At 43.9% G+C, this 26,311-nt stretch overlaps 1 protein-coding gene across 6 annotated transcripts in view; it reads right to left on the reverse strand.

Annotated features, from left to right (window-relative positions):
• Window positions 1-26,311, reverse strand: part of SH3KBP1 (SH3 domain containing kinase binding protein 1) — a 340,162-nt gene that overhangs the window by 137,764 nt on the left and 176,087 nt on the right. For 4 of the 6 annotated variants that reach the window (XM_013059639.2, XM_045089360.1, XM_013059636.2 and 1 more), the window contains 3 exons: window positions 22,606-22,709; window positions 8,434-8,563; window positions 553-627 (listed from right to left, as the gene is read on the reverse strand). In XM_013059639.2, coding sequence (XP_012915093.1) covers window positions 553-627; window positions 8,434-8,563; window positions 22,606-22,709 — 309 coding nt within the window. The remainder of the gene's footprint in view (window positions 1-552; window positions 628-8,433; window positions 8,564-22,605; window positions 22,710-26,311) is intronic. The other 2 variants (XM_045089361.1, XM_004758945.2) reach the window with 1 other exon arrangement.

The raw sequence follows: 26,311 nt of genomic DNA on the forward strand, positions 1-26,311 counted from the left end.
CACAAAAGGCTATACGTGGGTCCTGCCAAAAGAAGTCTGTCGTGCGGTGACTAGCAGAATGAGCAGAGCAGAACGCCATTGCTGGCCTGGGCTTTCATGCCACATTCTTATTTCTTTGAACAACACAAGGAAGAAATGGTTTATTGGCTTCTCATGAGCCACTCAGGAACAGCAGTAACCAGGAGAGGTTGACGTCTCCCCGGGAAGCCATCTTACGCCACCCCAGAAGCCCAGAGATACCGGTACAAGGACGTATGCCATGACAAATGCTAACGGTCCCTTCTCCGCACGCATGGTTCATGCACGCATGTTACACACATGGCAGAGGCACAAAGCAAACAAGAAAGCGCCAGGGCTGGTGATGAGGATGCTCCCGTAGCACGCACCAAGGAGACAGCACTTATTCGGGGAAATAAGTCCATGTCCTTGGATCGGAAATTCACACAGACACTTGGCAGAAGCATGAGCAGCTCAGGAAAGTGCGGCCGTGTCAAGAACCACAAGTACCGGATGGTAACTTTACAATTGCCTCCTGCCATTAAGGTCACTCACTGTAATAGCGTCTGTGGCCCTCCGTCTTTCCCGGTGCAGCTCGGTACAGAATTGTCCCTTCAAAGGTAGTCTTTCCTGACAGTGAATGAGAGAAGAGAAGGGGAGAGAAAAACAAGAGGAGGGAAGGGGGAGCAAATGATGGCAAAAGAAGGAAGAGGGAGAGTCTTTAACTGAACTTGCCTTCAATGAATCCGCTGTAAGAGTTTTATCGGCAAATTAATTAGAGACCATTAGGCAGAATTTAAGAATGTTATAGAATGAGCCCCAAGTCCCCACGCAACCACGATGGCAACGAGCACCCAGAAGAGGGGCTTGCCTCTGCAACTAACTGGCATGTAGATTACGCCCAATTTAAACCTGGAAGCCATTTCCACATTTGAACTCAAGAAAAGGAAAACCTCAATTAACCAGAGGACATCAATTAATTGGATTCCTTAAGGAACTCAATTGTACAGGGCAAACTCCCCTTTGGAGAGTATGACCCATGTGTAATACAGATTTAGGCCCATTATCTTTTATCTTCTACCCCTGGGGCCCTGTATAATACAAAATGATATACATGACCATATATGACCCCAAGATTCTTGACAAGGCACAGAATTCTCTTTACAGACTTTGCCCTTTGTACCTTTCAGCAAGAAAAGGTACTAATATGCTGGGGGGGGGCGTTCATCAATGAGTATTGAAACCAATATGGTCCACGTAGATGTAAGGGGTTTTCTTCTCAGCAATAAGGACAGCAGAAAACCTTATTTCTTGAAACACTTTAATTGAGCTTGTGCCTTATCAATCATGAGACTGTACTTAAGCATGAGGACATAGGACTCACCCACTGTCAAATGTCAAATTATCTCTATTTTGTTGTTTCAAGCAGAGGTTATCAAGAGCATAGGACTGGACACACAGTGAAAGCCCAAATTTCTCGGGAATTTTAAGTACAGAAAATATACACACACTGTCCTAGTTTGAGTACACACATACACACACACACACCTTACAGAGAATACCATGGGCAGGTAAAATGGTCTGCTAAAGGCAAACTCAATTGATTAATGCATTACTCCACATTACCCAACAAACAGGTTCTCTTATGGCTTATGAGCTAACTATCAGAGTAGAGGCCAGTCATACAGCTCACTCAGAGTAAGGCTGAGGAGGGAAAGGCAGGCTACGTTTACAGAGGAGCTGAGAGGGAGGGAGCAACTTGTCTCACTTCTTAGAACGTTCTTTAGGGAAATGGAAAACTCAAGTCAGCTTCTGGCCCATGTCACTCCTGAGACATGAAGAGAACTGTGCATGACCCGATGGACAACTGAAGTGCCATCAGGCATTTCCCACGTCCATGTCCTACAGGCATGGTGGGATACCCTCGTTCTGAAATCTGCCCTTTTTGACAAATGTGCTGTACTTTCAATTAAAGGGAAAACCTAGATGTTCAAAACCATCGGCTACATAAGAATCATCCAGAGAGACAATAAAGTGTTCCAAAGATTCTTGAGAACTTTGATGACAAAAAGAAAAAAAAGGAGCAAATAACAGCAGCTTGTTTTATTTGGGTAATTTTTATTCTGCTTCACTTTGGTCACCAAGGTGACATTATTCCTAAGGAACACAGAAGTTTTGCAAGTGAGGCCCTCCCACACTAAACAGCGGGGGTCCTCTCGTGTCAGAAAAAGGAAGTGGAAGAAGAATCAGTATTTTAATAAAGTCCCTCCAAGTACAACAGCACCTCCCTGTGTTCTTCCCCAGGACCAAGTCTGAAGATCACTGAGGGAGAACACAGCTCTGATGTCTCTGAACGGCCAGTGTGGGTGCAAAGACCTGGTCCACTGGCAGCAAAGTGACAGGAAACAGAGCCTGGGCCGCAGGTGAGTGAGGACACACACATTCTATCTAAAGCGCAAAAGAGATGGGCACTTGGAAAGTTCATGAATATGAGTGCTGTGTATTCCATTGGAAGAGATATACTCTCTACTATAACTATTAAGTACTAATACCTGAAGGCAGCAAACACTCCAGAAGGAAAGAATTTTAGAATTCCAATAGAAAATTATATGCTTATCCGAGCATCTAATTTTGCCTTAAACTGTTTCATCAATTTGCTAATTGCTCTTCAATGCTAATAGAAGGTCATATACAAAACAAATAACATCTAATATTAAAAGGAACAAAATGCGCAAAATAAAAAAATAATCTTTATCTTATAACTAATGAAATACAATACTTCTGTTTCATGAAAGTGGTTTGACCCAAGTTTTAAAAGGCCACCTCCATCTTTGTTGTAGCTTGACAAGTCACTAAAGCTTCAGAATCTAAAATTCCAAGATAAGGAATTAGGAAAACAACAAAGTCAATTCAAACTGAAATCTCCTTGTTATTAACGGTTAGAGAAAGAAGATGCAAATTTTGTCCCTCTGAAAATTACGGAGAATAATTGAAAAGGTTTCTGTAGCTGATTTTTTTTTTAAGCTAACAGGAATACTTTTTTGTTTTACAACAATCACTTTAGAATCTGAGATATTCAGTAATATTTAAAAAGATGTTAGAAATGAAAGAAACATTTATGTCTTAAATGTGAAGCAAAATTTGTCTGAAAAACAGTAACATCTGGATTTACCTCAGCATGCAAATGAATCTTATGGATTCAGGATATTCTCTGATTATACCTTAATATAATATCAGTATAATTAATGATCTGTAATAATAAGTAGAAATAATCTAAACTCTACTCAAATTTGAAATTTGTCAGATGCTCTGTGAAATGGTAAACTGCAGGCCAGAATAAAAGCAATATCAAAGTGTGTGTGAAAAGCCTGCATGGAATTGTGGCCTTGTCACTCATAAGCCATACCACATCCAGGACTCAGTTTCACTGGACTTTAGGGTTCTTATCTGAAACCGGGCTGGAAGATCTCTGAATGCCTTTCCCTTCCTAACGTAAGATTCTGCCTACACTATTATTACAACCTCTTGGATGTTTTCTTTTTAAAAACCTTAATTAAAAAAAAACTAATTTATTCAAAATGTTTTCACCATTGGTCTGCTTCATGGGAGCCCATTACATTCTTTTAAAGAAAATTCCTTGTTGGTATCATTTTGCAAGTCCCAGCAGATCTGGATGAGAATCATCGGTGGCTGCTAACATTCAAAAAGAAAGACAGCTAGACATTATGAGCCTCCATATAGATGATACACCACCATCTATGACATTTTAGGGAATATATATATATATTTCAAACCTCAATTTAATCAAGCCCCCAGATGTGATTATCAATATATACGAACACAAGAGTCAAGAGTATAAAAGAGATGAAATCAGCCAAGACAGATGGTGGGAAATCAATGGACAAAGGACCTCAGTTTGGTCAGTAAAAAATTAAAAGGGAGGGGCGCCTGGGGGCTCAGTCGGTTAAGACTTCGGCTCAGGTCATGATCTCAGGGTCCTGGGATTGAGCCCCAGGTCAGGTTCTCTCTTAGCAGGGAGTCTGCTTCTCCCTCTCCCACTACCTGCCACTCCCCTTGTTTGTACTCTCTCTCCAGCAAAGAGATAAATTAATTATAAAAAATTATAAAAGAAACTGGAGACATGGAGGAATCTATAGATTTCAAAAGACTTGCAACACATTTGATTATAATCAGATACAAGCCACAATGCATGTACCCCCTCTGAATGCACATTCAAACTAACAAACTATATTAAAAATAGAAGACTATGGGGTGCCTAGCTGGCTCAGTCAGTAGAGCATCTGACTCTTGGTCGGGTCATGAGTTCGGGCCCCATTTTGGGTGTAGAGATCACTTAATAAAACTTCAAACAAAACAAAACACTATGAGGGGAAAGTGAACACTGACTGTATATTTAATTACACTGAGGAACTGCCATTATTTTTTTTTTTTTTGGTGTGGTAAGGATTTTAAGACCCCCCCCTTTTATTGATACATATTGAAATATTCATGGCTGAAATTATATGCTATGTGGAGTCTGCTTCAGAGTAACATGGGGGAGGATGGGGCCGTGGTATAATTGCAATGGAGTGGCCATAGGCTAATGGATGTTGAAGCTGGGTGCTGAGACCACCAGCAGTTCATTACCACTATTCTCTTGACTTGTGTATGTGTTAGAAATTCTCTACAATAAAAACCTCTGTGAAAAAGTACCTTTAATATTCCATAAATTGTATAAAATACAATAGTGTTTTCAAATTCAAACATGGAGCAAAATGTTTCTGCTACTACATAGCTATGAATGTTCTCATCTGAGGTAAAAGGTTTAAATCAACGTTTCAACCAATACAATTGCTGTAATTCTTTCCTTGACAGATTGGACTACCCTGAACAAAGATCTAAAGTTTGGAGATTTTCATTACCCACCACCATATATAAAAATACATCAGGGTAAAAGAAAAGCAAGTTCAAGGAATTTGCACCTGTCATTCAAAGATCAAAATGCCTCCTTCGAGTAAAAAAGGACTCAGCAAGTGCTTATTGAACACCTGCCACGTGTCAAGCCGTCTGGGCACAGCTCCTTAGAAATATAATGCCAGGTTTCTTTTATTATATTCATTCATCGGTTGACAAAATTCAACTTCATAACTATGCTCAAATACTTTCCGGAAATAGAAATGTAAAGAGTACAAATACCAAATAATTATGTGCACATATAGGGGTGTGTGTGCACGCGCGTGTGTGTGTACAACAAAGATATATACAAGGATACAATGTATACAAAGTTTTCTTTATATGTACCAGGACACAGATTTTACCTGTCTTAAAAAACTGAGCCTAATGTCTAGTAGCGTTTAAATTAAGAGCATTTTTCATCTGAAGCCACAAGACTCTCTAAAAGTTACCAAAATGGCATAAACATTAGGAATACTAAGTGGACTGGTCTAACAAAGACCCTGATTAAGTACAGTTTAGCTCGTACCAGTGTAAAAACCTAGATTTCTTTTGTGCATGAACTACCTTTGTCTTTCTCAGTTTTATGATAGAAGTAAATAGGTATTTCCTACAGTTACACAAGATGTTATCCTTGGGGAAAACTGGATGAGCAGTACATGGGATCTCTCTGTACAGTCCTGGGTTTGTTGTTGTTGGTTTTTTTTTCACCTACCTGTGACCCTATAATTCCTTTAAAATAAAAAAAAATTAAAGTAAAGCATACTGAAACTACTGATGGCATTCTCTGCGAATAGGGAATAAACAGAATCATTCTAAAACCAAAGGTTCTGTTTAGACAAATCCTATCAGTATACCTCACTTCTGTACGTGATCTGGGCTGCATTTTATACATTCTACCATCCTGACAGACATTGTATCATCAGAGTGTAAATAGCTATAGAAAAGCCTGAATGCTGAGAGATGCTATTTCTCTTTCAAGGGATTACTTCTATTCAGCAAGCCCCGGGGACATTATTATCACATCTGCTTTTGTATGAAGTCCTTGGTGACCACCATTGTTCCCACAACCCAATAGGACTGGCCTTTCCACCATTTTCCTCAGACACTCATGGAGCACCTGGGGCACCTTCGTGAACTTCCGGTTTGTGTAGTCCCTTTCTGTAATGTGAGCTCACTGATGGCAGGGACTTTGTCTCTTCCGTGTCTTGTGGAATATCTCAGTAACAACAGGGGCTCAGCAAAGGTTGCATGAATGAGGAATAGAAGAAAAGAAGGAAGGAAGGAAAGAAGGGAGGGAGGGAGGGTATGGGTAGACAGATGGAGAGATGGAGAGATGGGCCCTCTTGTCCTTAACCATATATACAGGAAGACTGCCAAGGCCATGTAGTTACTTCAGAATCATCCATCTTTGTTAGGAGATAATGCCTCTTCGGGAACCTCAAAACCCCTCAATAAGGGACAGGTTCTGTAGTAACTTAACATGGCTGCTGAAACTTCTGGGCTCTCCTAGTTCTGAAATGGAGGGCTTTTAACTGAATGAGTGCTGGTGAACACCTTTCCAAGAGAAGCAGCCCCTGAACATGTGAAGGAAGGCTAAGTGCCCAGAGAGACCATTCCACTCAGTCTCCTAACCTCCTGTCCCAGAAATTCCAGCACTATGCACTTTGAGCCGAGGGGGTCAGGCAGGCTCAAAGGTCCATATTAAGTTAGAGCAAGAGGAGGCAGTTTATTTCAATAGTTCCAAAATACAGAAGGCACTACTTCTTTGCCCCTCCTGCTGTGAAAGCATAGCTAACATGGCAGAACACCGAGAAGTCAAGGTTCTCCCAGAGAGGTTGTCCCATACCTCTCTAGATCTCCTCTTCTGCATCGGTAAAGGAATCTCAAAGTAATTTCCACAGGCAGAGACAAAATGCTTCAGTGAGCAGGTTACCAATGAGTGTACGTCAGCCTCAACATACAAACTGGTTATATTCCAAGAGTTTATCATGATTAACAATGAAAGTGACCATTTATGGACAGCCTCATATGGGTGAGATGATTTATATACATTACTGCTATTAGAACTCATAATGGACTTCCCCACAGAAATAACGGTATGATGACCTGATTTGGTCCTCCCTCCAAGAAAGCCCATTTAATCCACAACACCCCTGAGGTAAAGTATTCTTATCATAGGACCCGATTACCAGGTATGGCACTATTCCCATGTATAAAAGGAGACACCAAGACAATTAGAATCGATGAGCAGTTCAGGACCTACAGCAACTCCCATTATCACAAGGTCAAGGACATTCACTGCCCTCCAGGCTGTACTCGCTAGCCAGGCCATGTGAGCGGAGAATAACCTCACCCCAAGCCAGAGAAGGCAGCAGGGGCTCCAAGGTACTTCACTTGCTCCAAAATCACCTCCCATATTTCCTCCCATAGACCCTCGGATGGAATGGAGTTCAGGGGTAAGGTCCCTGGCATTGGCAGTAGAGGGAAAGGGTACTGCTGAAGCCTGGGAGTCAAGCAGCCAGAGCTGCTGTTTCTACGGATGGCAGACTGCACAGGCCCGAGCTGCTGAGCCCAAGTGAAGAAGGTCATCTGAGCACTTTCCCAGAAGTGGCTTTACCTCCAAACTGGGAGTCTGTCCATCGGACTACTGGTTAAATAAAAGAGACACATCTAATTTGGGAATACCGCTCTAGCCAGATTTTTCCAAATGGAAAAGAAAGATGGTTCAGTATTATTTTGACAGAACAGAGTTTAGAAAGGGAGGTCTGCAAACCCAAGGCGTGCCGCGCCACCATGACACAGTCGAGCCTCGTACGACATTCACGCTATGACCTTGGCTCAAGATGCCCACGTGGGAAGTTGGGTTAGCAACTGGGAGAACAAAGTTTCCAGGTCCTGACCTTTTGCTCCATGAGCTGGAAAGGGCAGCAGAGAAGCTGGAGAAAGAAAGACCTGGAGTTCGCTCTCACCATCGCAGAAAGACACACATGCTCACCCAAGGTGGGGCTGGCCTCTCAGCTGTCTTGTCAGACTGGTAAGGAAACTGGCACGCAGTCGTCCCGAACACAGCACTTCTCCCCACCAACGGTTTTTGTGTGCATGCGTGTGCCATTTTCCTCCAAGTTCCTCAAAGGATGCTGAGAAATACAGTCTCATTTGGTTCATTTAAAAAATAATGATCCACTTGCAGTGAGAGAAGGGTATGAAAACAGTAATATGAGCCATAGGGGAATATTAAAATGCCACGAAGGCTGACGGTCACCTATTGAGAGATGGACAGCATCTGCCTGTGCACGTGTGAAGGTGCAGTTCGCACCTTTACAAGGATAACCCACTACACTGCAGGGGTGAAGGCAGCACAAGCAGAAGTGTACTCGGGAGCTTCTGTCGCCGTCCCCCGGCACGGGCTACAGAACAGCGGGGAGGCTGGAGCAGCACCCGCCGGTGCCCCCACCCCCCTTGCACGGGGGACTTCCTTACTTGACTTGGAGAGCTGCTCATCCTGAGAAATGCCCAGGTCATCCGACTCCCCCGACAGTTCCTTGATGAAATTGGAAGGAAACATCCCGGTCTTTCCATTGAGAACGCCTTCCCACCATCCTTCTTCCACCTGCACAGACGCAAACAGAAGAACAGAGATGCAGAGCTCAGGTTAGACACCGTGGCTCCCAGTTTTCTCTCCCATCTGTATGGTGCACAGTGCAGAGCCCACCCAGGGAGAGCGGGAGGACCCAAAGCTTACAAGCTGACCGGGAATGAGATCACAGACCTCACAGAGTCTTGAGATTCAGACTCAGGAAGGCGGGGTGGGCGGGGGAGGGGGACTGAACCTGGGGGCCAAAAACACAAGTGGAAAGGAATTAACCATTTATGTTCACTAACGTCAGACTGACATTTGGCATTTCCTTTGGTCACAAAACGAAGATAAGACAGTCGTAGTAGAAGGACCCATGACTCGTCACCAAACAAATTATGGACATTTTCATATCACAGCACAGAAGCTGCTGGGATCTCAAGATACCGCTTGCCCCGAGGACTACTAGGAAGTGGTGGTAGTTACCACACCTGCTGGGGACCTTGTCATTTAATATATGCATTACAGAATTATTTCTTAATTATAATAGGAAATCACACAGATTTTCATATCAAAATATGCTTTTAAGATAGCTTGATAGCTATTTCAACGGTTCCCTTTTGTAATCCTGTATTTTAAGCATTTAAAACCATTATTTAACAAGTGACAGTGGCTTCCCTAGACTACCCAAACTAACTAGACAGCCTAACATAAACAGGTAAGATGCCCTGAGCTAAAAACTCAACTGGAAGGTAGCAGGACTCCCTGCAGGTTTCCGAAGGCTTCTAGAGTACCCTGAGATGCAGCGCGACGGGGTGAAGGGAGAGAGGAAGGGCGGCTCTACTGCAGTCCTCTGCGTAGGGGAGTGAGGGCCCGATGGGGGGGGGGGCGGGGACAAGGCAGGTATGCATCTGAAGTCCCTTTGAGGTAGTAACTGGTCTTGAGCTACCAATTAGCTGGGACAAGCAAGAGGAAGGTAAAAAGTCATCCCAAGATTTTGTGAAGGAACCACTAACAGAAGAGCAGAAGTCACAAGTCAGAACACCGAGGTGGCTTCTTGAAGAGAAATAACAGGACATTCTGAGAACAAGCACGGACTCGTGCTTGTTACTCGTGCCGTGCAATGTAACAGAAAGAGACCCTGAACACTTGGACTTGTTTTTTTGTGTGTTTTGTTTTGTTTTTACCACATGCTTATAACACCAACTCAAACTGATAAGTAGGATTTAACAGCTAAAACAATTTAAAAAGATAAAGAATATTAAAGTCAAAAAAGCCCAGTTCAAATCCTACTGAAGCTCAGCAGTTACATAACCTCATTCATATTTCCTACCAAAGGAACCCTGGCTCCTGTCTGTACAATGGGGATAATGCATACACTCGATCAGTGTTAGAGACAGATGTATTATGATTCTGTACTACGGACACAAAACTGTACAGGACATGGTTTTTCCTCCCTGAAGCAGATGACCATCTACCAAGGTAGAAAGGGCATATGGTTAAAAGGGAGAGGATGGGGGTGACTAAAAACTAGCAATGGGAGGTAAATAGATGGGGGAAATGCCATGACTTAGCACAAACAAACCTGTTGCACAAAGTCAAGCTCACCCAGGTGGGGGATGCTACAGAAAGACTTTGAGAAAAAAAGAAATAAAAAATTAAGGTTGGCCTTGAAGAGGAGAAATGGTAGATACATAGAAGTAGGACAGGAGGGCATGTTTGTGAGACACTCCAGAAAGGGGGAAGCTGACAGAGCCTGTGGGATGGAGACAATCAGAATGGTGTCTGGAGTACTTGTGAGGGAGTTCACGGGAGGCAGGCTTGCGGAGCGGCAATTATATCTACGTGATCACAGAATCTTCGGGAAAGAATCCAGACATCTATGAACAACTGTCCCAGTAACTGTTCAATACCACATCGTGGCATTTAACAGCACTTCACTTGAAACCATTCCATGTTTCTATGCCGACTCAACCGATATGTGTTATTCTTTCAAGCAGCTTTTTATAGGATTAGGATGGTTGGGAAAATTCGCCATGAGCCTGAATAGAAATAGTCACCGGATTTGTGGTGGGGGATCCTTTGTGCCTGTCCTGAATGAGGAACCATAAAATGACCTTCTTTCTCCCAGAATCATGGGGCAGGAGGGAAAAACCAAGGGCGTGGACTGCAAATGAGCAGTCCCTAGCAGAATCCCCGACAGCGCAGGGCAGCTGGGCCAATTCCATCTGATTCAGCTCGACAGTATCTAAAGCATCCCTGTTCCCACTAATAAGCGGCTGGAGCCTGAGATCCCCGAAGGAAGTACTCCTGACGTGAGGGATTGGTTAGCTGCCTGCCGGGAAAACAGGGGTATCTTTGCCTCACCACACCCCCAGATGCTGCTATCAGTGTCACAGCACAGTCTGAGAGGAGTGGCCAAAAGGGAAGCAGCAGAGCTCTATCATTAGGCACGCGGTATGGAGGGACAGGCAGCGCAACCACCACTCAGGGCCCGGGGGGTTCATTTCTCATTATAGGTGCCACAGTGGTGATGGTGGTGGTGGCGGTGGTGGCGGGGCGGGGGGTAGGTCTGGTCCCTGTACCGGCAAGAACCTTTCAGTACTATCCCTTCTTATAGCCAGCTGCTTTGGTTCTAAGATTCAGGCTAGAGATATGAGAAAAAGAAAAAAATGAGGGTCACTCTCCCACTTTTCCTCTTCAGCAATATTCTAGAGTTCAACTTCCTGTATTAAGATGAGGACAGTGAAGCCCAGAGTGATTACATTCATTCATTCACTCATTCATTCAAAGAGTAAAGCACGGTGCCCTACGCTCTGAATGAATAAGAATGAAAAGCAGGGAAATTTAGGGGAGCCCTCCATGGGGGGTCTCTGAAGCCCTGATTACCCCACAAAATGATGTGCCCTGCTATGAGGAGCAAATGGGACCAAGAGACAGGATGATGGCAGCCACTGTTCTTAATGAAGTCCCACCAAACCCAGGTCTCCGCGCCCCTCCCTATTGGACCTACATTTAATAAGCACCTATCTGGCACTGCTCCAGGGCCTTGGGGCAGATTCACGGGGGAATGAAACAAACACAGTGTGCTTGAGAAGCTCCTGCAACTGAAAGACCCCTCCCCTAGAAGATAGATAGGATAACTAACCGCTTGTTTGCTTTTCTGTGAACCACTGGCTTTTAGGCGTAAATTAGGTTATTAATTGCTTATTAATTGCTCTTTTGCCCTTCTGTAACTGCTTGGCTTATAGAAATAATAGAAGACGCCATGATGGCATTCCTACCTTCCCCCTTCTTGTTCCCCCTCCCTGCCTCTCTCCTCCCACGCCCGGGCCCTCAGAACCAATCAGCTTGTTCCCCCTCCCCGCCTCTCTCTTCCAGCGCGGGTCCCCAAAGCCAATCAGCAAACTCCACGTATGCCTTTTTCAAAAGTTCTGTCAACCAATCAGTTGCGCCCCACCCAAAACTTGTTTGTACCTGTCTATAAAAACCCGGCACCACCCCAGCCGGGTGTGCTCAGCTAGCAGGAGCTGCTGACCACCCGCAGGCGCGCTGACCACCCACCGGCGCCTGCGTAACAATAAAGAACCTCTTGCTGATTGCATCCAGTGGCAGTGTTGGATTCTTGGGTAAGGGGATCCGCGGGTCTTTCACAACAAAGAAAGGACCATACAGAACCTGTGCACCTCCACTTAGAAATCAAGCTTGCCTTATGTTTGTTTCTATATTTAAAAGAGAGAAAGAAATGTGTCCCTTTGTAATAAACTGTGGATTATGGATGTCACCAAGGCCTTACCATTTCTGCCCCAAAGGGAGTAATAAAGGGGAACTGATGCCCTGCCCCCCCCCCCCAGCAACACACACTCATCTATAGCCTGCTGCCGGCAGTGCCTCTGGGCTGAGAACAGCCTCCACCCTGTGCCCCTGAGCCCAAGCCAGCCAGATCAGGAGCCCATGGCTCTGTCCTAAGAGAGAACCCTGTCTTCAGTCCAGAACCGGAAATAGGGTAGTTTACACCTGGCTGTGTTCGAGAAAGAAAGACACATAAAAGCATTTCAACAGTTTGCATTGGGGGTCTTGCAATTCCTGTGTCTTCACAATCACCAGCATCTAAGTGGCTTCAGAACCCTAAAAGCACATCTCTAGCTATTTAGCCCTGCTGGAAGTTGGGGAAGCAGCTGAGCAAATTTCAACACATCCCCCCAATTTTACACACATTATCTACATTTTAAAGGCACTACAGAGAGAACACCTGTGGATACAAAGATGACCATGGCTGTCCGAGGTACAGAGACTCAGAATAGTTTCGACTTAACCAGCATTGAAGTTTTACCTGGTAAACTGTGCTGAGAAAGGGAATAACAGCTTTACCAGGTCTAAAGTCTACCTCAGGGTGTGAGTAGCAAGACAGAAAAACCCATTTAAGGGCTGTTATGGCTTTCTATGCGCAATTAACCCTTTGTAGTCCAAATCTCAGGAGAGGCGCACAGGTAAATGAGGTCAGCTTTATTGTTCCCAGAGCTGTTTCTCCACTCTTCCCAGAAAGCAAAATGGAAAAGTCAAGCTTTAAGGAAAGGCCCACACCTTAACATTTCTAAAAGTTTCCTCAAAATATATTCAGACTTTATAGGTCTAGAAATTTATCCACTTCCTCTAGGCTGTCCAACTTGTTGGTGAATAATTGCTCAGACTAGTCTCCTTCAATCCCTTGACATTCTGTGTTATCATTTGTAACCTCTCCTCTCTCATTTCTGATTTTGAGTCCCCTTTACTTCTTGGTGAGGCTAGCTAAAGAGCTGTCTATTTTGTTTATCTTTTTAGAAGATGAACTCTTAGTTTCACTGATCTTTTCTATGATCTTTTAAGACTTGATTCCCTTCACTCACACTCTGATCTTTGTTATTTCCTTCCTTCTGCCAATCTTGTAGTTCATTTGTTCTTTTTCTAGTTCCTTGAGGGTAGGACCCTAGGTGGAGTTAGTCAGAGAGAGACAAGTACTATATAATCTCACTTCTATGTAGAATCTTAAAAAAAAAAAATCAAACTCATGGATGCAGAGAACATGGTGGTGGTTGCCAAAGTCAAGGGCTGGGGGGTAGGTGAAAGAGGTGAAGGGGTCAAAAGGTACAAAATTCTATTTATAAGATAAATAAATCCCAGGGATGTAATGTATAGCAAGGTGACTATAGTTAACAGTAGTGTATCATATATTTGTAAGTTGGTAAGACAGTAGATCTTAAAAAACAACTTTTTTTTAAGGATTTTATTTATTTATTTGACAGACAGAAATCGCAAGTAGGCAGAGAGGCAGGCAGAGAGAGAGGAGGAAGCAGGCTTCCTGCTGAGCAGATCCCAGGACTCTGGGATCATGACCTGAGCCAAAGGCAGAGGGTTTAACCCCCTGAGCCACTGAGGCGCCCCAACAATTTCAAACTATGTATCATTGCTATAACCTCATCACAACATATACTATACATGTATCAAACCATTATGCTGTATGTCTAAAACTAATACAGTGTTTAATTTCAATTATATCTGAATTAAAAATGTATTCAGACATAATTAAATGAGAATTTCCACACTGGCCCTTTCACCCATCTTTGAGAGGTAGGGGAAAGTATTTTCAAAAATTTTTAAATGCCAGAGAAATACTTAGTTTTTAAAAGTTTTTAAAATTGAGGTATAATTCATATAATATACACATTTTAATAGTACACGTCAATCAGTTTTCATATATGCACCCAAGTAACCCATACCTCTATCAATATACAGAAAGTTCCATCACTCCAGAAAATTCCCCGTGCCCCTTCCTAGTCAATCCACCTCCACAAGCAACCACTTATCTGATTTTCATCACCTATGATTGATTTCACCTTTTCTAGAATGTCACATAAATGTTCTAACGTGTAGTTTTACCTTTTGGATATTGCTGAAAAAATACAAATTGTTTCTAGAAAACATCTTTTTCTATTAGTGGAATTAGTGAAAAAATATTTTTAAGGGAACCACTCCCTAATGGCATAAACACCTACATTATTTTCCATTTTAGTTGCTTTAAATAACCATTCCTGTTGATGTGGGGACAGGAAAGCTGGTTGAGCCAAACAGACAAGTGTTCTCTAGGTCCTAAAGGCCGGGGCCAATATTTTCCCCCAATTCCTGTGTAGTTCACTGTCTGATTACCTCTTTCTGGCAAAGCTACAACATTCCATACACATAGGAAAGTGATTTTTTATTCCCTCTTCTTCTGAGAATAAGCCTATTCCACATGAAAGAGGCCCCTCAAAAGAGAAATCTGCAGAGTAATTCAAAGGGGAATGACTGAAGAAAACATACACAATTTCCATTTAAGACTTCAGCAGGGAGCCTTTCCCTCTACCTGCTGCTTCCCCTGCTTATGCACGCTCGCTCACTCTCTCTCTGACAAATAAATAAAATTTAAAAATCTTATTTAAAAAAGTTCAGTGTAGGAGGCACTGTCACTTATCTCGTGTGCATTTTGCCGCAGTGGCCAGCTTCTGCTCCTGATACCCCACACCTGCCGCAGAAGCTTCACATGTCGTCCCTGACTCTGGAGCAAGGCTGTACCAACACCCTGTCCACCCCCCCCCCCATCCCAGACCAGCCGAGCACCTTACACAATATACCCTGTGCTTGCTGAAAGAATCCAAATACTTCTCATCTTCCCCATGCCTGTGGTTGAAGTTCTTGTTCTCGGAAGCATCCTCTTCACCTTCGCTGAGTGCCTTTTTGTTGTTGTTGTTTTTGCTTTTTGGTTTTTTTGTTTTGTTTTGTTTTGTTGTTGTTGTTGTTGTTGTTGTTTGCAGACAGAAAGAGGGAGAAGCAGGCTCCCTGCTGAGCAGAGAGCCCAATGCAGGGCTCCATCGCAGGACCCTGAGATCATGACCTGAGCTGAAGGCAGAGGCTTTAACCCACTGAGCCACCCAGGCGCCCCAGTGCCTTTGTTTTTAAATCCTTCCTCATTTGTCAGTGCCATCGTCTGCTGCTCTCCTAGCATCCTGGGTTCTTAGTTACCTTCTTAGCTGTGCATATCTTACCCTCCCTGACTATACTGAACATGTTTCAAGACAGTTTCCGTTCAATAAATCTCTAATTCTCCATGAACCCAGCTTCTGTCACAGAGTAAGAGCTCAAATAGTTGATAAATCCCATAGCTTTGCAAATCTCTTATAAATACATTTTGACTTGCAAATACGTTGCTTTTATACAGTTGTAGTCTGTTTTGTGGGCTGATGATGCTAATCTAATCACCTTTTCTTCTAATCGTGACGTCCCTCTCCTTAACATGCTCTGTCACCTCTGCAAATTATATCACCAGACATGTCTACCCAAAATCACGGGAAGAAATGACTGTAGAGCAGCCTAAGCATTTTGGATTATCACATTCTAATAAACAAATTTTTATATTAATGTTATCTCTTTTTTGGAAAAGATAAACCCTTCTAAAGCAAGGGGTGCCTTGATGGGTTAGAATTTGGGTATGCTTGGGTTACCTAGTAACTAATCAGCTTTTAAATAAACTTGACTTCTTATGGGCAAGCACAAAACAAAAGGCAAGTCTTTGAAGTTCCTACATCAAGAATGAAATGAGGATTTCCTGCTATTTGGGAACCCTGGACCCAGTTCCAATGTGTGTGGGGGTGAGAGACGTTCCCCCACACCAACAAGCAATTCTTCAGACATCAGCTGGGTATCCTACCATTTAACTCAATTCTGACACTCTCTACTCAGAAACAGCTGCATATCCCACAGGTTAAGAGCTCGGACCTGCAAGACTGCTCTGTTCCCTGCCCGCCCCCCCACTGTAGATGCCACTTGCAAGTCCAGATTGTCACCTACCCTTCGGACCCATAAATCAGAGGTTCCCATGATCCCCTCCTCAGGTTCAATTAATTTCCTAGAGCAGGAGATTTTTACTTACCAGGTCACTGATGTATTAGAAAAGGATATAACTCAGGAACAGTCCGATGGAAGAGATGCACAGGTCAAGGCACGGGGAAAGGGCGTGGAGTTTCCAGACCCTCTCCAGGCACCACTCCCCACGCACCTCCACATGTTCACCAACCCAGAAGCTCTCTGAATCCTGTCCTTTGGGGTTTTTAACGGAGGCCTCAGTACATAGGCATGGTTGATTAACTCACTGGCTCCTGGCACCTGATTCGACCTGCAGGCCCTCTCCCCTCACCAGGGTCAGTGGGTGGGGCTGAAAGTTCCACCATTGGCTCCACTGGCAACTGGCCTCTTTGCTCAGGTGTTTCAAAAAGTCACCTCATTAACATAAGGGAAGACACCTTTATCACTCTTATAGGAAATTCCAAGAGTTTTAGGAGCTCTGTGCCAGAGACCAGACATATATAGTTCTTATTATAACTCACAATATCATAACTGCGCATCCGTACCCACAAAGGTTGTCTGGTTGAGTTAAACTTCTGAAGAATTTCAACAGCTCATAGAACTCAAGGTGAGAGAACCAAACCCACGTTGTGGGTATGAGAAGATGCCTATGTTTCTTGAAAGTGCAAGTTACCACCTTTGCAAACTATAAGGCCAGGTCAGGCTTAAAATCTGAAATGAAAGCCACTGATCTACAGCGAGCCTGACTAGGGACCACTGAAAAATACCTCAAAAACAAACCACAAGGAACAAATAAAAGCAAGAATCTCTGAATATTCCTTGGGCCCCGACTCAGACAGACTTGTTGAGATCAAGCTCATCCAACACGAGAAGAAAAGTGGCTCATTTCCCAGGCTCTGGATAACACAGAAAGGAAAACACAGAGGTTTCAATGCACTTTAAAAAATAGGTCAATAAGCCAGGTTTGAAACTCTAGAGGCCCTCAAATGCCATTACTCCTGACAAGCTTGTCTATATACCATCTCTGGTCTTATAATTACAATTTCACCTGCATTGACCAGTCCTCTCCACTCTGGACAAAAAAGACACAAGTGTGTATTTATAGTGATTTTCTTAAAAAAAAAAACAGCAACAAGAACTCAGTCTGCTATTCTTCCTTTCGAACTGGCAGCCCAGTTCCTTTGGGTTCACAAAGCTGAATCTAACGATGAGTGCTGGGTCCCTGTCTCTAGTCAGGAGACAGAGGAATTCTACGTGCTTTTCTGAGGAAGGTGACTTTGCCAGGTGCACTCAGCCCAGCCAGCCCTGCCTTCAGAATTCCTCCTCTGAGCTCACCCATCTGGGCCGAGCACTCGGGCCTGGCAGTTGGCTCCTGCCAGGCGGGGGTCAGGCTGCATCTACCCAAACCTGCACCAGGCCGCTGCTCTGTGAGCCCACCATGTGGTTACATGGCTCAAAAACCAGGTAGGTGTGAAGACAAAGTTTGTGGTGATGAGGGGAAAAGGTAAACGACGTGAAAGTTAAAAAGAAAAAACAAAACCTGCTGCCAAATTAGGTGCAGATAAGACAACCAGAAGAGAGAGGGTGGGGGGCACTGTACTGCAGAACTTTCTTTAGAAGGAGGGGGTACTCTGGTTGCTTTCCTTGTGTTAGTATCAGTCCATTTTAAAGAAACTGATGGAAATCATGAAGGAGGCACTATGGAAGCAGAGAGGATGGAACTCAAACCAACAAACCCATATTCAAGGAAAACACCTTGACAAATGGCAAATGAATGTGCGTTTTTATATTTTCAGGCAAAATTAAATAAGATATAAAATATCTTAAATGGTCTTAAATAAGATATATATCCAACTTAATTAATATATAAAAAATATCATGTTTTAAGATTCTCTACTTGATTCAACCCTTTTCAAAAAAACCAGTCCGTTGCTGCTATAAACATTGGGGTACAGATGGCCCTCCTTTTCATTACATCTGTATCTTTGGGGTAAATACACAAGAGTGCAATTGCAGGGTCATAGGGAAGCTCTATTTTTAATTTCTTGAGGAATCTCCACACTGTTTTCCAATGAGGCTGCACCAACTTGCATTCCCACCAACAGTGTAAGAGGGTTCCCCTTTCTCCACATCCTCTCCAACACATGTTGTTTCCTGTCTTGCTAATTTTGGCCATTCTAACTGGTGTAAGGTGGTATCTCAATGTGGTTTTAATTTGCGTCTCCCTTCAACGGACGAATGGATAAGGAAGATGTGGTCCATATACATGATGGAGTATTATTCCTCCATCAGAAAGGATGAATACCCAATTTTTATATCAACATGGATGGGACTGGAAGAGATTATGCTGAGTGAAATAAGTCAAGCAGAGAGAGTCAATTATCATCTGGTTTCACTTATTTGTGAAGCATAACAAATAGCATGGAGGACAAGGGGAGATGGAGAGGAGAAGGAGTTGAAGGAAATTGGAAGGGGAGGTGAACCATGAGAGACGATGGACTCTGAAAAACAATCTGAGGGGTTTGAAGGGGCGGGGGGTGGGGGGTTGGGGGAACCAGGTGGTGGGTATTGGAGAGGGCACGGATTGCACAGAGTACTGGGTGTGGTGCAAAAACAATGAATACTGTTACCCTGAAAATTAATTAATTAATTAATTAATTTTAAAAAAAAAACAGTCCATACCTCCAAAATCCTCCTAAGAGTTGTCTGGTTTTTTTTCCCCTTTGGAGTAGGGTGTGTGTGTGCATTTGTGTGTGTGTGTGTGTGTGTGTTTAGCTTTGCAATACTGTAGAATCAATCTGTTAATCAGTCAAGAATAATATAACATATTTAGACACATATACATGATATCATCTATCATATTTTTATTGTCCAATAGATTGACTGGTTTCCAAGTCTTGCAAAACTATGGTCTTACCTCAATCTATCCCTGTGATTGAAGAGTTCTTAGTGATTTGGGATGTTTATTTTTTAGTTTCCGGTGGAATGAGAAAATACCCACTGACGTTTATACATCCATTATAAAAAGACATATTTTATAATATGCAGTGACAATGGCCCAGTATCTGCAATATTACAAGTCAATTGACATAATGAGAAAACTCATTTTTGATCATATAATTTTTAAAAATGTGGTTGAAAAGGCCAACCTTTATGTTTTATTTTACATAAATATCCTAGGTTACATATTTTTCCTTTTTCCTCTGGGAAGCAAGATCATCATGAAGTGTGGCACTTAAGAGGACACTGGTCCTGCAGCAGGGATGTCCTAAGTCATCTCCGTGCAAAGAGTTAACTAACAACTGTGATCCCTCCTCTCCTTCAGTGATCCACGCCCGCATTCCCTACAGCCAAGGGGCAGGGGAGGGTGGGCACTATCTCCCAGGAATGTGTTAATAATTTTCCTTATCTTGCTTTGTATTTCATAAAACATTATTATAACATTAAAGGAAAACTGCTTCTGTGACACAACAATTTTCAATTCTCATTCCCTTACAGTCTTCAATCACACAGACAGAGATGTATTTTACATGGCTGTGTCCTAGTGTATGCAATTTTGTGTCCTGATCTGTTCATTTCTTTTGCAAAAAAATCTTTTCATATTTCCATTTATTCACTTACTTATTCAGAAAACATTCATTAAGGTACGTATTAGGTTTCAGGCACTCTTCCAGGTACCACGTAATTTAAGATAGATCAAAACCAGATCCCTGCTGTTGAAAAGTTCTCAGGTTAGCAGAATTTAACAGAAAATTATAGTACACAGTATTGTAATAAATACAGATTTAAAGACCTCTGGGTTTACCATCTTAATGTCTTCACAATCTTCTAGCTGAATAATATCACTTAATTCACATAACTATTCTCTCTCTTGATTATTTTTCATTATCACAAGCAATTAACATGTTTCACATATATTTTTTTTCTGTTAACCATTTTCTTTGGATAAATTCCTGGGAGTGAGATTACTGGCTCAAAGGATGTTAGTTCAGATTTTTACAGCTCTTGCCATACCCTGCTAAATAGCTTCATATTCGGATCATAAAGATATACAAAGTTGTCACTTCTCCTTGGTATTACCAAGTCTTAACCGCAAAATGTTTTCTTAGGATTCTCAAAAGCAGGACCCATTATTGTCTTAATTTGCATTTATTTAATTAAGAGGAGTGTGGAACATTTCCTCATGGTAAAGGTTTTTCTTTGTGGGATTTGTGTTTATGGCAGATTTATTTACTATTTATCATTGTTATAGTACCTTTTTAGTATAATTTCATAAGTGATATATATAATAACTTTTCATGATCATTTATTGTAAAATGTTTCTTATTTGTTGTTCTCTAGGGGCGGTTTGCTGAAGTTTCTTCAAATTATACCAAAATTTTAACTTTTTTTTTAAGTTAGTCACACGATTTACTATTTCCTTTGGAACGTCGTGCATGGATTCCGTCTTACCAAGGTTGTCCTTCTACCACTAGCATAAATGTTCCACTCTGCTGTCCGTTCATGTTTCACTCAGTCAGCTTTCGACAAATATCTCCTAAGTGCCCTGCTTGGCAACAGGGATACAAAATGATGAATGAGGGATGCCTAGGTATTTGAGCTGGTTAAGCATCCGACTCTTGATTTCAGCTCAGGTCAGGATCTCAGGGTCGTGGAGTGAGCTGAGAGTCAAGCTCTGTGCTCAGCTTAAGATTCTCTCTCTCCCTCTCCCTGTGCCCCTTCCCCTGCTCACTTGCACACACACACACACACACACACACACACTCTCTCTCTCTCTCTCTCTCTCTCTCTCTCTCTCCAAAATGGTTAATGGCCTATTAATACAAATTCTCCAAAACTAGGAAATAGGCGATAGGGGTTATTTTGTGTCCTCCCAGTGTCACACTGGGAGTCCCAGTAACCGATTCTCGAGAGATATCTTTGTCTGACACCATATTCACTATGATTCCCTTAGTGCGGATGTTAACCGGCAGAAAACCAAAAGTGATGAGAATGATTCTGTTCAGATACCAATGAAAGTGAATCTGGACAGTCGGAGATACAAGTGCCTTATTCCCAGAGAAGAGACAACCTCAAAGGCTGCAGTGTACTGCCCTGTGGGATAGTATGTACTTCTGCATCTGCCTTAGCAATCTGAATCAAGTATTTTCTCTCTCTCTCATTATAAATACTCTTCCACAATTCTCTTTGAGCCAACCGTATCATCTTGCAGATCCCCTCGTTAATGAGTTAAATAAAACTTTGATGCATGCTCACTTTACGTTTATATGAACATCAGGGAATCTGGTGGCTGGGCCTCAGCCCTTCTACTTAGACCCAAGTCACAGTTCACTTAATCCCCTCCTTGCCTTCTAGCTTCTTTTTTTGATCATGGGTTTCTGTAAGGTCCAGTGGTATTCATGAAACCAAAGCTCTTGGAGAACTGTATTTCTATATATAGACACATGAGCTGAATCAGAATGAATGATAAGGTTCTAAGTCTGAAGCCCAGGATAGCCCAGGACAGGGGAGAAGAGCCCGAGAGGCCCATGTCAGTGCATGGTGGGACACTCCACCAGCAGGCGTGGCCCCGAGTACCCAGGACCAAGCAGCAGTAAGGGAATGCGGTGCAGTGGAGGGAACAATGGGTCTCCAGCCAGGTGGGCCTGGCTCCAACCCTCAGCCCTGACTCTTCCAGGGTCTCTCTCTTTTTCTTTCCTTCTAGAGTCTCTTGAGCCTCTTTTCTCATCCACAAAACAAAGTGCTTGCGATGGGCCACCCGATGGGCCAATGTGTAAAGAACCTTGTCACACCTGTCTCATACTACTAGTCTTCTATAAATGTCCCTTCTTCTCCTTCCTTTTGAATCTACAGTGTCCCCCATGATGAATACTGAATTCACCCTCAAGAGACGGCTCAGGGTCACTCTGTAGAGCCCGAGTCTACTGGCAGTTGAAGGAGAGGAGAAGAGCTGTGGCAGTGGCCCAGGATCTCAGAAGCCTTTGTCCACTATGTGAAAAAGGCTGTAATTTCAAATGGCCCACACCTGCTCCTAATGGGCTTGGCGGCATTCCTGTCTGGGAACCCAGTTCCTCGGAGAAGAGACTCAGCCAGATAGCGGCTAAGGTCTCTTTAGGCTCTAACATCCGCCACAGCAAGGCCAACCAGGGGCGGGTCCTGAGCGCCCGCACGACATCACCCACCCATCCACCTGGCACACTTACCTCTCCTACCACCTCTATGATGTCGCCAACCTTCAGCTCAAGCTCATCGTCATTCTGGGGCAGGTAGCTGAATGCCACCTGGCAGCGGCGCCTCCGTCGCTCGCCTGAATGGGAAAAGCAAAATATTTAGACACAGCTCTTGGCTTAAAACTGGCTTTTAAAGAGAGGCTTCCTAGGCATGCAGGCAAATTAAGCTGACTTGTCTCAAATATGCTCTCTGGGACATGGCTAGAGGCACGGCAGCTCTGGTCTCAGAGAGAGGCAGTAGAAAGCAGAGCAATGCTTCTTGGTCTTTTAAAAGCTGCTGGGTCAGAAAGGCATGGGTATGAGAAACCGATCCGTTGGTGCAGAAGGCAGGAAGCCCTCCCCTGAAGCGCTGGAGCACATTGCTGCCTTAAACGCTTTTCCACGGATGGGGCTTTGTACTTGCTGCTGTTGATTTTTAATGGAAGCTGATGTGATATGGTAGAATAAAAAGAATGGTCTGCTTCTAATGCTAGCAAGGCAGAGGAAATTTTTCCCAAATGTGCAAAGGAAAAGATAAAGTAGCCTGGCCTTTTTCTTACTAATCATCACCCTTTCAACACGCTGGAACTCAGGCGTGATAAGCAAAGGCTAGTAGATTTCAGCCTGCCCTTGGTGCCATTTCAAATGCCCCACGGGGCTTCAACAAATCCACTTCGGTCCTCTTCCCTCTGTCCCAGGGGACCCATTAGCAGGATCCCTGGCTGCTCACACGAAGCCAACCCAGGCAAATCAAGATAAAAGCCAGAACCACACTTCACTTGACCGGAGGCACTCAAGGTCACAGCATCTCGCTCACCCAGAGCGGCCCAACTGGGAGGCCCTGGCTTAGAGCTGGTTCAAGTACAGATGCGACTGTCCACACCACAGACATGCACCGTGGGCAGAAAGAACATGCATGTGGTATGTGTGATGGGGGTGGGGTAGGGAGACAGACAGATAGGCAGCAGCGGAGGCCCAAGCCAGGGAGAGGTGGATGGCAGAGAAGTGACACCCGCATTGCTCCGAAGTTTGTCGCTCGAGGCTGACCACCTCACACTGTTCCCTCCTGCCACCACATGGCCTAGAAAACCAAAGGGATCAACGACTTCAAGGAAACACATTTAGAAATGCTGACATTATTTTTGGATACTGCCTACAGTGATTCTTCTCCTTTTCTAGTCTTTTCCCTGCAAAAGCAAATCCCTGCAGGGGTGATCACAGGCCACACTGAGGCCCCCATGCAGCATGACATCATACAAAGGGGAAGGTCTTTGCTCCATCTGATGGGCTCACTGATCAATATGTTTCAAAAGCCAATGGCCTAGTTCTCTCCGCTCCATTTTTCTCCGCCTGAACCTCGGTACGGAAGAACCGAGTCGAACAGAAGAAAGGGGGCAGAAGTTCAGAATCGATATCTTGTCTAATCACATCTTTGGCAACTGTACAAATACACTGCACCCCTTCGTACAAAACCACAAGCCGCCTGGGCCTGGTGAGAACAAAAGCAGAGCTCTCGGGCTAACTGCCAGGTGCTGCCAGCACTGTCCGCAGGCGGCACAGGGCGACCCACAGAGGACCCGACTTTCCCGGGCAGTGAAGGTGCATCCCAGCTGGCTTCTCCCTGGTGGGGAGTGAGGAAGAGTGGTAGTCCGGGGCCAAGCACTCTCCCGTGATTCCACGGTGTCCGATGAAATGAGAGGCAAATACAGCACTCTTGTTGTAAAGGGTACGGATTCCCCGTTCTGGCTCAGAAGGTCCAGACGACGGCAAGGTGATCTCGGCTCCCACCTCCTTCTCCCTGTGACTCCTGTGCCCCGCCCCCATAGACACCTCGTAAGATGAAGTTCTACCCTAAATGGGTGAAGAGCTTTATCTGCTAGATGTTATGGTAAAAGCAAACGCTGCACATACAAATCTAAACGCAGAACAAGTCCACACGCAAACCTCCGAAACCTGACACACAAGCAGAGAAGCCACCAGTCTGGACAAAAGTGACTTGAAAATAACATCTGAACGCCCAGTGCTGGCTGAAATCATAAAATGCCGTTACATGTAAGTTCATTTCTTTATAAAACTCTCTGTAAAAAATAGCATGTAACCTGGTGCTACGCAAATGGCAAAAGAGAGTGATGACTTCTTCAAGGAGAGACTAACACCGTGAACTCAGGACCTGGAACAGAATAAGGAGATTGCTCTTGAACCGAATCTCGGCCTCCAACTTGCCCTGTCTGGTATCAGGAAGAATGACAAGTTTACTAGTTTCTATCTGCCAGGCTCATCAATAGTTCTTAAAAGCCTCTAAGAAGGTTATTTCGTTGGTGGCACCAAGTCCTATCAAACACATCGCCAACATATAGGACCAAGAAAAGCGAGCCCCACAGCGAGGTATGCAGGGGTTGCTGATGGTAAAGGCCACCTGACCTAACCCTGGGCAGAAACAGTTATTCCCTGCAGCTCTGGGATAACTTGTGGTCTTTTCTAAAGCACTTCTGCTATCCATCATCCAATCTCACCCTGCCACCACCTGAGTTAAAATGAAACAGAAAGGAGCCAGAATGAGCAACCATTTTGCAAATGAGAAAATTGGGGTTCAGTGACTTATCCAAGGACACTGAGCTAGTGAGCCACAGTATCTGCTTTGCCTGAGTTCAGAGCTCTCCTTCAACTTTGGACGAGCCGATTCTGTTTACATCTCGTCCCACATTCTCTGTAATCTGAACTTAATTGCTTTGTGCGACACTGTGTAACAGAGCCTCAGGTTTTCATGCGAATTCCCAGACCGCTGCTCTTCTAGGGCTCAGCTTTTGCACTTCACCGTTCCAGTCTTGTTTGCCAGATCTACCCAATCTAAAACCCAGTTCAAGGTGGGTTGCCAATGTCAGGAGACACTGCATTTCAGGTGCCTCTGTCCATCCAACATTTAAGAGAGTTTAAGGATGTCATTGGCTATTTCTCCCCTCCCAGCATTTCACTGATGTTTACTATGCAGTCTTGACCTCCCTTGAGGAGGTACATAGATGATAATGTCATCTCCCTTCAATAGTTGCTATAAACTGGAAAAGAATAAGGATGACTTGCCTAAGGCCGTGGCTTAGCATCCCTGAACTTGAGCTACCACCTTCACTCCCAGAGCCCAATCCACATGAACTCATTCTCACACATTACTTTGAGCTTTTTTCTATGGAATAAACTGGGTCTTGAAGATATTTAAATGCATTTGCTGATCACGGCCAACAATACAAATCAATATCAGAACAACTAGAAAGAGGAGAGTACATATGTTCTCCCTTCTTCGTGTCAGGGCCATTGCCACTGTCCTTTGCCACTGTGTGTGTTTTCTAGGTAGGACCACTTAACTCCCAAGACACAACCGCAAGAAGTAACACATGCAGGTTTTACAGACATGCGAGCATATATGTGCACACGGCCCACCAAAAAAATGTATGGACAAGGCAGACTTGACAGGGCACATATTACAGGTCTCTCCTTCATTGCCATACCGTACAATGGCCATGCATTCACACGTTGAAACACAGGCCATGGACACCAAGGCAGGCACATTTGCAATGTCCACACTAGGCCTTGTTCATTCCCGCCCTTATATTCATGGCCAGCTTTGTGTAATAAAATAATAACAGCTAGCATTTATTGAGCACCTACTGTGTGCCAAAGACTGCTGAGTACCGCATAGGTACTACCC

The sequence above is a fragment of the Mustela putorius genome, unplaced genomic scaffold, assembly GCF_011764305.1.
Source record: "Mustela putorius furo isolate JIRA1106 unplaced genomic scaffold, ASM1176430v1.1 tig00003836_pilon_pilon_pilon, whole genome shotgun sequence".
Taxonomy (NCBI): Eukaryota; Metazoa; Chordata; class Mammalia; order Carnivora; family Mustelidae; genus Mustela; species Mustela putorius.